Source organism: Scyliorhinus torazame, chromosome 11 (genome assembly GCF_047496885.1).
Source record: "Scyliorhinus torazame isolate Kashiwa2021f chromosome 11, sScyTor2.1, whole genome shotgun sequence".
NCBI lineage: Eukaryota > Metazoa > Chordata > Chondrichthyes > Carcharhiniformes > Scyliorhinidae > Scyliorhinus > Scyliorhinus torazame.
In genome coordinates, this window is record NC_092717.1 from 245,951,938 (window position 1) to 245,965,052 (window position 13,115).

Sequence of the window (13,115 nt, forward strand, 5' to 3'; positions counted from 1 at the left end):
CCACCCCCCCTTTTGTTTTTTTCAACTGGGACCAGACTATATTCGTTTGGTTCTGGATTCTTGTTACCCTTTTGAGGGTGGGACTGGTGCTGGTAGTTCGATCATCTGTTTTGTCGTTGGATCTGGGTCTGAGGGATGGGGTTATGAAGCTCCAGTCCTTGTTCTTGCTCTCTTCTTCTATGGGAGACCCTGGGCTGATAATGTAGGTTTGATTGTGCGCGATCCTCTCTCTGACTTTGTCCTTGTCTTTTGCCATCTCGAAGTATAAATGGCTGCCTGTTCCAATCTGGAACTGGAGAAGAGTTTAAATTGCGCTGTAAGATTAGTCGATTCTCCTTTAGCACTGGGGTTCTCGGGATAGTGTTTTCTTCTTCTGTCATTTTGTCTTGTAACTATGGGTATGACAGGTCATGTTGCTTGTATCCTGTTTAGGTGCAAACAGATCATTTATTCATGGAGGGCACTGCTTGGGGATTTGCTCCCTGATTCATCCGGTCTTATGGGGCGAAATTCTCCCCCAACGGCGGGATGTCCGCCGACTGGCGCCAAAGCCGGTGCCAATCATACGGGCATTGCGCCGGCCCAAAGGTGCGGAATGCTCCGCATCTTTGGCGGCCTAGCCCCAACATTGAGGGGCTAGGCCGACGCCGGAGGGATTTCCGCCCCGCCAGCTGGCGGAAATGGCGTTTGTTTCCCCGCCAGCTGGCGCGGAAATGCGGCGCATGCGCGGGAGCGTCAGCGGCCGCTGTCAGTTTCACGCGCATGCGCAGTGGGGAGAGTCTCTTCCGCTTCCGCCATGGTGGAGGCCGTAGCGGAGGCGGAAGGGAAAGAGTGCCCCCACGGCACAGGCCCGCCCGCGGATCGGTGGGCCCCGATCGCGGGCCAGGCCACCGTGGGGGCACCCCCCGGGGTCAGATCGCCCCGCGCCCCCCCCCAGGACCCCAGAGCCCGCCCACGCCGCCTGGTACCGCCGGTAAATACCAGGTTTGATTTACGTCGGCGGGACAGGCAATTCCTGGGCGGGACTTCGGCCCATCCGGGCCGGAGAATCCAGCGGGGGGTCCCGCCAACCGGCGCGGCCGGATTCCCGCCCCCGCCCAATCTCCGGGAGCGGAGACTTCGGCGGGGGCGGGATTCACGGCGGCCAACGGCCATTCTCCGACCCGGCGGGGGGTCGGAGAATGACGCTCATGGTTCCTAACTTTGTAATGACTGTTGTTTTGTGCTGTGCATGGACACCTATTGCTATCTTTTTGCTTCACGCATATTTTTGTAAAAAAATTGAAAATTCCAATAAACATTTTGTTTTAAAAAGTGCCATGAAATTTTGAACAAAAGAGGAAAACAAGGATTTAAATATATTCTCCCGTTATTAACTTTACCTCACTACCTTGTCTGGAAACCAAACGAAATGAAAGAAGGCTGTTTCCAAATACTTGGATCATATGAGGTCCTTTAGACCTCACAAGGTTTACCGTGTAGTTACCATTTATTTGCTATCAGCTACACTATCCAAACTAAAGTGGCACCATTTCCAAACTTGCTCTCCCTCTTTCTCATCTCCCCTTCCTACTGTCAAATGTCTGCCTCACTGGTTTGAAAGTCAGTGAATTTTTTGTGTAGTAATTTCTTAATATATCAATCATTGAAGACAATTCCAAACATTCACATCCCTTATTTCAGTCAATACGATCAACCTCTTACCCTGAGGCTACACCACCATGTTCTAAATTACCCAGCTGATGGAAACATCGTCTCAGTATCTAACTTTAAAATCTTGCATGTTTCAATGAGACCACCTCACATTCTTCTAAACTCCAGAGAATATGGACCAAATTTACTCAACCTCACATCAAAGGACAATGGCCCAAATGGCCTCTTTTTGTGCTGTAAAACTCTATAACTATGACTGTAACCTTCTCATCCCAGGAGCCAATAAAATTAACTTTCACCATTCTTCCTTAGATACAGAGACCAAGGGCAGAGTTCTCCCCACCCCCCCACGCGGGGTGGGAGAATCGCCGGGGCGCCGTGTGTGTCCCGCCACGCCGCCCCGACACCCACACGTGATTCTCCCACCCCGCCCCCCCCCAACGGGTGAGCGGCGATTCTCCGGCCCGGATGGGCCGAGCGGCCTGGCCAACACGACGGGTTCCCACCGGCGCTGTCCACACCTGGTCGCTGCCGGCGGGAACAGCGCGGGAACGCTGGGGGGAGGGGGGGGCAGCCTGTGCGGGGGTGGGGGGGGTTCCCTGCCGGGGGGGGGGGGGGGCTCAAATGGGGTCTGGCCCCCGATCGGTGCCCACCGATCGGCTGACCGGCCTCTCTGAAGGAGGACCTCCTTTCCTCCGCCGCCCTGCAAGATCCATCCAACATCTTCTTGCGGGGCTGCCTCGGGGAGGATGGCAACCGCGCATGCGTGGGTTGGTGCCGGCCATTCCGCGCATGCGCGGGTGACGTAATTTACGCGTGCCGGGCCTTGGTGCCGCGTAGATGACGCGACGCCGCTCCTAGCCCCCCGGGGGCGGGAGAATAGGGGGCTGGGGGCGGGCTCCAATGCCGGAGTGAAACACTCCGGTTTTCACTCCGGCGTCGGCACTTAGATTCCCAATTGGAGAATTGAGCCCCAAAACTGCACACAGCATTCAAGATGTAGTCTAACTAAAGATCTGTACAATTGCAGCCAGATTTCCTTATTCTTGTATTTCAACCCCCTTGCTATAAAGGTCAAAATATGCCATTTGCCTTACCAGTTGCTTTCTGTGCCTGCATGCTAACTTTCTGTGTTCCTTTCAAAACTCTCCTAAGTCCCCTTGAACATCAACATTTTCAAATTTCATGCTTTTTTTTAAACTCTGCTTTCTGTTTTTACTACCAAACTCAGTAACCTCACATTTCCCCTCTTTGTACTCCATCTGACACCCTGTTACTCATTCATTTAACCTGTCTTCTTTGCAGCCTCATTGTGTCCTCCTCACAGCTTACATTCCCAACATTCCCAACCCACTTTGTATCGACAAAATTAGATACATTACTAATAGAAAAATAGAAAAAGCTGCAAATATTAGCAGGTTAAGCAGCATATGAGGAGAGAGACACACACAGTTAAAGTTTCAGCTCAATGACCTTTCACCAGTTCTGATGAAAGGTCATTGAGCTGAAATGTTAACTCTGTAAGCCACTGATGGATCTTTGTTAAGTTTTGCTTTTTTTAAATAATGGAATGCATTTTTATTGACCATTTCAATCAACTTTAGCCTTACCATAGCCTCCACAATAACCTACGTACTTGGGTTTAATGTTAAGTTTTCTATTTGGGACTACAATGTTACTTTCAAATTTATATTAAATTCAATTGTGTTATGATCACTTTTTCCCAGATATTCTTTTACAATGAGATCACTAAATAAATCTGCCTGATTGTACAGTGCAAGATCTAAAATCGCTTCATCTCTCGCTTGTTCCACAACAAAGTGGACTCGCCAACACTAATGGCATTGAAATGGTCATTGGATAGACATATGGACGATAAGGGAATAGTGTAGATGGGCTTTAGAGTGGTTTCACAGGTCGGCGTAACATCGAGGGCCGAAGGGCCTGTACTGCGCTGTAATGTTCTATGTTCTATAAATTATCCCAAAGCATTCTACAAACCCATCTTCCAGATGACTCTCGTTTACAGTTTAAATGGTGGAAAACAACACCATAGCACACTCTTAACCAATGCAATTAAAAAAGCTAAGCATTATATTCCCTATTCAGTAAATTATTTGGTTTCTTACCTCTGCTCAAGTGGAACATTTTCACTAGGTCGCATATATCAAGAGCGGGATTCCCTGTACAACAGATGGAAAATAAAAAGCTGACCTGTATTTCATGTGCCCATGCAAAAATGAAATTTAATTATATCTGAAAACTTTACATTCATTCCACATAAATATAAATTAGGCAAAACACAAACCTTCTCTGAATTGCAACAAGTCCGAGAAATATGATGAGGCAAACTGCTGAATATTGTCTGGCTGGTCTTGCACAACAGCTCTGCCTAATGCCTCCAGTAGAGACTTCAAACCATCAGGCACCACAAGTTTACCGTGTGACGGCATCTTAGAAAATGTTGTCTATATCTGAATCAGAGAGAGAAAATAAAGTAAATACAATGCACTGAAAATAACCATATTTTGAAAGATCAACCTCACCGTGCTTAAATCTATAGACGAAACCCTTCCCCAACACAAAAAAGCGCATTGAAGATCATAAATACATAGAAAGCTGAGGTGCAACAGGATAGATAAGATTCAAAAAGAATATTATGCGAGTCAATAAGTAGAATTAAACATGACAGATTTCAGAATAAAGTTAGAATTGAGGCTAAAAAAATTCTCCAGCAACTTTAAATGAACAAAGCAGAGCGTAACCCTATCATCTTCTTTCAAAACCTGATGTTACGTGATATGGATCAGGGTACTTGCTGGTGAATTTATTTGTACGTATGCCACCAATGCACGTACTCTTTTCCACAATGGAAATCAGTGCTATATCAACCTTCGAAATCTAACTAATTATGGTATTAATTATATCATAAAAGTCCTGACATTTGTAATACCTAGTGTCACGGAAATATCACTTTAAGAAATGTTTGTCTGTTCAAGTGGCTGCAGTGATGTCAGAGTGTGGGTGGAGCTGAGCTCTGGCTCTGCTTTTTAGTTTCTCTTTGAGGAAAAGCTTGGGTGTGTCTGCGTTTTTAGTTTCGTTTTAGTGTTGGAGCTACAGCCAGCCAAAGAAGGTGTAATTTTGATCTCTTTGCAATCTAAAGACTATCTCTAGATCATTTGGTGAATTCAGAGTGATAACTGCTCTCAGTAGAGAATCTAAACCTGATGTGCTTCTTTTAAAAGGATTTCTTTGTCTTATGGATGTTAAAAGGAAAGTTTAAGGATTACTTAGAGTGTTGTATTCTTTGGGGGCTGTATTTGAATTGATTATTGCTAAGATGTTCACTGTATGTTTTAAAAAGGTTAACTAAGTTCATAGAATAAACATTGTTTTGCTTTAAAATATACTTTTAGATTTCTGCTGCACCACACCTGTAGAGTGGGCCGTGTGCTCCCATGCCACAATCTAGTAAAAGTTGTGGGTCAGGTGATAACCATGATATATTTTGGCGCTCTCTAAACCCTGGCCCAAAACACTAGCAGGGACACTGGAATCTTTTTCCAAATCAAAAGCAATGAATAGCCAAGGAATCCCCGCAGCATTTCTCTTTTTGCCCCCACAGCATTACTTTGGATGTTCCCCAAGGATCTATCTTTGGCTTCTGCCTATTTCTCATCTGCATATGCCGCTCAATCACATCACCTGAAAGCACAATATCAGGTTTTACATGAATGCTACTGACACCCAGCTCTACTTCACCAGCACTTCTAACAACTCAACCACTCCTCCTACTAAGTTACCAGACTGCTTGTTCGATATTCAGTACTGGAAGAAGAAATTTCCTCTAATTGAATATTGAGAAGGCCACGCCATTGTACTTGGTCTTTCTACAAACTCCAGTGCCCAGCTACCAGCTCCTTTCCTTTCCCTGATAATTAACTGAGGTTGAGCCTGGTTGTTCATAAACTTTGTGTCAAATTTGACCATGAGAAGAGCTTCCTACTACATATCCTGTCATCACTAACATCACTTATTTCAACTCTAAAACATTGTTGGAATCCACCCCTGTTTCAGGTAATTTGCTGCGGAAACCCTCAAACCCTCATCCTGATAGAAGGATTAGAGGGGTAATGAGGAAACACTTTTCACCCAGAGGGTGGGAGGGACCTGGAACCCACTGCCTGTGGGAGAAAGAAAGAAAAATAATGCGCAGCCAGAAACTCTCTCAACATGTAAAAAATACTTGGATGGCTGCTTGAAGAGCTGTGTCCTGCAAGGCTACCGACTATTGTTATTTTATTTTCATTTCATCTTTGCAGACATAATGAACATGTGCATACATTTGGCAGAATTCTCCTTTCCTGAGACTAAGTGTTGATGCCGGGGCAGGATTCCCGAACTTCTACGACAGCAAAGCTGGCGCCGCACCTGGACCGATTCAGCGCCCATTGAGGGGCTAGCACCAGTGCCACGTGGAACACAATCGATTACAATGAGAAATGGTGCCACTTTCGCGATTGACACTCATGAAGCTGACAAGCTGCAGCCCCATATACACACTTTGCTCCCCACACGCACCGTCCCAACCAACAAGAGGACAGCAAGGAGAGTGTACCGAGGTTCAAGGACGCCGAGCTTGAGATGCTACCGGACACCATGGAGGATAGGCGGGCCACCCTGTACCCCGGCCCAGGAAGGAGGCTACCAGCCACCTCTAATCACCGTGCCTGGGTGCAGGGGGCAGAGACTGTAAGCACCACAAGCAACACCATCCGGCCAGCAGTGCCAGAAAAAACTGCACAACCTCTTCAGGGCAGCCAGGGAGAGTAGGCAGCACTGTGCCCCTGACACCAACCCCCGTCCCACACACACCTGTAACCCTACCCCCACCCCACCCACAGGGCGTCACGGTAGCACAGTGGTTACCACTGTTGCTTCACAGCTCCAGGGTCCCAGGTTCGACTCCAGGCTTGGGTGACTGCGCAGAATCTGCATGTTCTCCCCGTATCTGCGTGGGTTTCCTCTGGGTGCTCTGGTTTTCTTCAACATTTCAACAGGTTAGGTGGATTGGCCACGCTAAATTGCCTTTAGTGTCCAAACAAAAAAGGTTAGTTGGGGTTACTGGGTTACGGGGATAGGGTGGAGGTGTGGGCTTAAGTAGGGTCCTCTTTCCAAGGGCCGGTGCAGACTTGATGGGCCGAATATCCTCCTTCTGCACTGTAATTTCTATGATTGTATGACCTGGAGTGCATCCGAATCCCCCACCCTGTCCGACAGGTACCCATATCGGCCACCATGGCCGGGTGCCCAGACCACTGAAGCCCAGCTACCCATCCTCCCGGGCCACATGCTTCGGAACGTCTAACACTTTGTTTTCTGTTCCCCCCCACCCCAGAAAAAGGCCACCAGGAGCAGGAAAAGACTGGAGGGGGACTGCCGGACCTGCAGCCCCACACCGTGGCAGAGCAGAAGTCCCTGGGCGTGGTTGGTGGTCTCCATACCTGGACACAGCACCAGTTTCGTGCGGGGTGACCCTGGCCCCACGGCCCGTTCTCTGGTCACCTCCCGGCCACTGTCCAGGCCGGCAGCCCTAGGTCACGCCTCTCCGTGTTCTACCTCCTCTCTCTCCTTCATCAGCCACAGTGCCTGTTTCTCGATTTTTAATAGCACAATTGAACCTCGCCATTGGGAATTGCCCCCAGTGGAGGAGGAGAATTGCAGAAGCCCCGGAGAATACCGGGTTCACTTCTAAGGGCAATGCCTTGACTAATCAGCCAACTGTACTTGTTTAAGTTTAAAGAAAGCTTGGTTGTTAACTCTGAGTCATCATTTAATTGTTGCATTCTCCATGGCAATGTCTCTACCAATAAGAGTCCACTTGGCAACTCCGTACGCTGACGACCTGTTGTAATACATTTCTGATCCATTGGGAAAGAGCAAGGTGTTCATGATTGAGACCAAAGGGCAGGAGAAGAGGTTCGGAGAGCTGCCGTTTAAGGTAGTGGGGGTGAGTTTTAGATATCTGGGCATTCAGGCGATGCGTGGTTGGGCGCAGCTGCACAAGTTGAATTTGACTCAGCTGATGGAGCAGATGAAGGGGGACTTCAGGAGGAGGGATATGCTGCTGCTGTCGCTGGCGGAATGGGTGCAGACAGTAAAGATTACGGTGCTGCTGAGGTTCCTGATTGTATTTCAGAAGCTCCCAATCTTTGTCCTGAAGACGTTCTTTAAAAAGGTTGATCTCTGGGTTTGTGTGGGCGAGGAAGACGCAGCTGGTCAAGAGGGCTTTTTTGGAGCAGAGGCAGCTTCTTGTAGGGGAGCAAGCTTAAGGACATTGCTAACAGCGCCTCTGCCATTCTCGCCGGCCAGGAACTCCTTGAACCCAGTGGTGGTGTTGGCCTTGAGGGTGCGGGGGCAGTGGAGGCAGCATTTGGGACTGACTGGAATAAAAGGGACAGCGTTAGCATGGATAGAAAGTTGTTTGAATGACAGGAGACAAAAAGTAGTGGCAAACAGTTGACTGGAGAGAGTATCCAGTGATGTTCACCAGGGGTCCATGCTATGACAATGGTTTTCTTTATCTTTCCTTATGACCTGGGTGTGCAGGATGCAATTTTAAATTCTGAAAATGTCTCCACGCCTGGAAGTATTGTAAACAGTGAGAAAAATAAATGCAGATTTCAAAAAGACCTAAACAGATCAGACATATGGGAGATAAAATTTAATGCTGAAAAATGCAATTAGGAAGAATGAGGAGAGGTAAATAAACCAAACAGAGCAATTCCAAAGACAGTGCAGGAACAGAAAGACCTGGGGCTAAATATGAACATCGTAGGTGTCAGGGCAGCTCAAGAAAGTGGTAAAATGGCATATGGGATTCCTGGGCTTTATAGAGTTTAGGAAGTTATGAAATTTTTTTTATTAAGCACTAGTTAGGCCTCAACAGGAGTATAGGGCGGAATTCTCCGACCCCACGCCAGGTCGGAGAATCGCCGGGGGCTGGCGTGAATCCCGCCCCTGCCGCATCCCGAAGTCTCCGCCACCAGAGATTCGGCGGGGGCGGGAATCGCGCCGCGCTGGTCGGCTGGGGCGGGAATCGCACCGCGCCGGTCGGCGGGCCCACCCCTGCCGATTCTCCGGCCCGCGATGGGCTGAAGTCCCGCTGCTCGAATGCCTGTCCCGCCAGCGTGGATTAAACCACCTTTTGAACGGCGGGACAAGGTGGCGCGGGCAGGCTCCGGAGTCCTGGGGGGGCGCGGGGCGATCTGGCCCCAGGGGGTGCCCCCACGGTGGCCTGGCCCGCGATCAGGGCCCACCACTTAAACTATCCAAATCCCTCTGCAGACTTCCTGTATCCTCTGCACTTTTTGCTTTACCACTCATCTTAGTGTCGTCTGCAAACTTGGACACATAGGGTGCGATTCTCCACTCCCACGCCGGTTTGGAGAATCGCCTGGGCCGCCAAAATGTCCGGGGACGCCGGTCCGACGCCCTCCCGCAATTCTCCCAAGCGGCGGGAACGGCCCGGTCGAGTTTCACAGGCCGGAGAATCGCCGGAGACACCGAAAATGGCGATTCTCCGGCACCCCCGCAATTCTGAGGCCCGGATGGGCCGAGCGGCCAGGCCAAAACGGCGGGTTCCCCCCAGCGCCGTCCACACCTGGTCGCTACAGTCGTGGGCGGTGCGTGAACGCTGGGGGGGCGGCCTGTGGGGGGGCGAGGGGGGATCCTGAACCGGGGGGTAACTTAAATGTGGGGTGGCCCGCGATCGGTGCCCACCGATCGTCGTGCCGTCCTCTCTGAAGGAGGACCTTCTTCCTTCCGCCGCCCCGCAAGATCCGCCCCCCATCTTCTTGCGGGGCGGATTTGGACAGGACGGCAACCACGCATGCGCGGATGACGTACGTTATGCGGCGCCGGCCGCGTCATCTATGCGCCGTCGCTTTTACGCGGGCGACAAGGCCTGGCGCGGGTAGATGATGCGGCCCCGATACTGGCCCATTGTCAGGGCCTGAATCGGTCGGGACCGGGGCCGTTCCGCGCCGTTGTGAACCTCAACGGCGTTCACGACGGCGCGGCCACTTCGGCGTGGGGGTGGAGAATCCCGCCCATTACACTTGGTCCCCAACTCCAAGTCATCTATGTAAATTGTGAACAATTGTGGGCCCAACACTGATCCCTGAGAGACACCACTAGCTACTGGTTGCCAACCAGAGAAACATCCATTAATCCCCACTCTTTGCTTTCTTTTTTTTAATAAATATTTTATTGAAAATTTTTCGTCAACCAACACAGTACATTGTGCATCCTTTACACAATATTATAACAACACAAATAACAATGACCTATTTTATAAACAAAAAATGAATAAATAATAAATAACAAAAATGAAAACTAACCCTAATTGGCAACTGCCTTATCACAAGTAACACTCTCCAAAAATATAATTTAACAGTCCAATATATAATTCTCTGTCGCAACGACTTATACATATTATACAGTATATATTAATAACCCTGAGAGTCCTTCTGGTTCCTCCTCCCCCTCCCCCTCCCCCCCTACCCTCCCCCCGCCCCGATCCTGGGCTGCTGCTGCTGCCTTCTTTTTTCCATTCCATCTATCTTTCTGCGAGGTATTCGACGAACGGTTGCCACCGCCTGGTGAACCCTTGAGCCGACCCCCTTAGAACAAACTTAATCCGCTCTAGCTTTATAAACCCTGCCATGTCATTTATCCAGGTCTCCACCCACGGGGGCTTGGCTTCTTTCCACATTAACAATATCCTGCGCCGGGCTACTAGGGACGCAAAGGCCAAAACATCAGCCTCTCTCGCCTCCTGCACTCCCGGCTATTGTGCAACCCCAAATATAGCCAACCCCCAGCTTGGTTCGCCCGACCCCCACTACTTTTGAAAGCACCTTTGTCACCCCCATCCAAAACCCCTGTAGTGCCGGGCATGACCAAAACATATGGGTATGATTCGCTGGGCTTCTCGAGCACCTCGCACACCTATCCTCCACCCCAAAAAATTTACTGAGCCGTGCTCCAGTCATATGCGCCCTGTGTAATACCTTAAACTGAATCAGGCTTAGCCTGGCACACGAGGACGACGGGTTTACCCTGCTTAGGGCATCTGCCCACATCCCCTCCTCGATCTCCTCCCCCAGCTCTTCTTCCCATTTCCCTTTTAGTTCATCTACCATAGTCTCCCCTTCGTCCCTCATTTCCCTATATATATCTGACACCTTACCATCCCCCACCCATGTCTTTGAGATCACTCTGTCCTGCACCTCTTGTGTCGGGAGCTGCGGGAATTCCCTCACCTGTTGCCTCGCAAAAGCCCTCAGTTGCATATACCTGAATGCATTCCCTTGGGGCAACCCATATTTCTCGGTCAGCGCTCCCAGACTCGCGAACTTCCCATCCACAAACAGATTTTTCAGTTGCGTTATTCCTGCTCTTTGCCACATTCCATATCCCCCATCCATTCCCCCCGGGGCAAACCTATGGTTGTTTCTTATCGGGGACCCCCCCCCCCAAGGCTCCAGTCTTTCCCCTATGCCATCTCCACTGTCCCGAAATCTTCAGTGTAGCCACCACCACCGGGCTTGTGGTGTAGTTCCTCGGTGAGAACGGCAATGGGGCTGTCACCATAGCCTGTAGGCTAGTCCCCCTACAGGACGCCCTCTCGAATCTCTTCCACGCCGCTCCCTCCTCCTCCCCCATCCACTTACTTACCATTGAAATATTAGCGGCCCAATAATACTCACTTAGGCTCGGTAGTGCCAGCCCCCCCCTATCCCTGCTACGCTGTAAGAATCCCTTCCTCACTCTCGGGGTCTTCCCGGCCCACACAAAACCCATGATGCTCTTTTCAATCCTTTTTTAAAAAGCCTTCGTGATCACCACCGGCAGGCACTGAAACACAAAGAGGAATCTCGGGAGGACCACCATCTTAACCGCCTGCACCCTCCCTGCCAGTGACAGGGATACCATATCCCATCTCTTGAAATCCTCCTCCATTTGTTCCACCAACCGCGTTAAATTTAATCTATGCAATGTGCCCCAATTCTTGGCTATCTGGATCCCCAGGTAACGAAAGTCCCTTGTTACCTTCCTCAACGGTAGGTCCTCTATTTCTCTACTCTGCTCCCCTGGATGCACCACAAACAACTCACTTTTCCCCATGTTCAATTTATACCCTGAAAAATCCCCAAACTCCCCAAGTAGCCGCATTATTTCTGGCATCCCCTCCGCCAGGTCTGCCACGTATAGTAGCAAATCGTCCGCATACAAAGATACCCGGTGTTCTTCTCCTCCTCTAAGTACTCCCCTCCACTTCTTGGAACCCCTCAACGCTATCGCCAGGGGCTCAATCGCCAGTGCAAACAATAATGGGGACAGAGGGCATCCCTGCCTTGTCTCTCTATGGAGCCGAAAATATGCAGATCCCCGTCCATTCGTGACCACGCTCGCCATCGGGGCCCTATACAACAGCTGCACCCATCTAACATACCCCTCTCCAAAACCAAATCTCCTCAACACCTCCCACAAATAATCCCACTCCACTCTATCAAATGCTTTCTCGGCATCCATCGCCACTACTATCTCCGTTTCCCCCTCTGGTGGGGCCATCATCATTACCCCTAACAGCCTCCGTATATTCATGTTCAGCTGTCTCCCCTTCACAAACCCAGTTTGGTCCTCGTGGACCACCCCCGGGACACATTCCTCTATTCTCATTGCCATTACCTTGGCCAGGATCTTGGCATCTATATTTAGGAGGGAAATAGGTCGAAAGGACCCGCATTGTAGCGGGTCCTTTTCCTTCTTTAAGAGAAGCGATATCGTTGCTTCAGACATAGTCGGGGGCAGTTGTCCCCTTTCCTTTGCCTCATTAAAGGTCCTCGTCAATACCGGGGCGAGCAAGTCCACATATTTTCTATAGAATTCGACTGGGAATCCATCCGGTCCCAGGGCCTTTCCCGCCTGCATGCTCCTAATTCCTTTCACCACTTCTTCTACCTCGATCTGTGCTCCCAGTCCCACCCTTTCCTGCTCTTCCACCTTGGGAAATTCCAGCCGATCCAAGAAGCCCATCATTCTCTCCCTCCCATCCGGGGGTTGAGCTTCATATAATTTTTTATAAAATGTCTTGAACACTCCATTCACTCTCTCCGCTCCCCGCTCCATCTCTCCTTCCTCATCCCTCACTCCCCCTATTTCCCTCGCTGCTCCCCTTTTCCTCAATTGGTGTGCCAGCAACCTGCTCGCCTTCTCCCCATATTCGTACTGTACACCCTGTGCGTTCCTCCATTGTGCCTCTGCAGTGCCCGTAGTCAGCAAGTCAAATTCTACATGTAGCCTTTGCCTTTCCCTGTACAGTCCCTCCTCCGGTGCTTCCGCATATTGCCTGTCCATCCTCAAACGTTCTTGCAGCAACCACTCACGTTCCTTAC

At 50.0% G+C, this 13,115-nt stretch overlaps 1 protein-coding gene across 2 annotated transcripts in view; it reads right to left on the reverse strand.

Annotated features, from left to right (window-relative positions):
- LOC140385893 (uncharacterized) overlaps positions 1-13,115 on the reverse strand; it is a 102,424-nt gene that overhangs the window by 36,361 nt on the left and 52,948 nt on the right. For both annotated transcript variants that reach the window (XM_072468517.1, XM_072468516.1), the window contains 2 exons: positions 3,962-4,127; positions 3,783-3,836 (listed from right to left, as the gene is read on the reverse strand). In XM_072468517.1, the coding sequence (XP_072324618.1) occupies positions 3,783-3,836; positions 3,962-4,106 (199 nt within the window). In that variant the 5' untranslated portion in view covers positions 4,107-4,127. The remainder of the gene's footprint in view (positions 1-3,782; positions 3,837-3,961; positions 4,128-13,115) is intronic.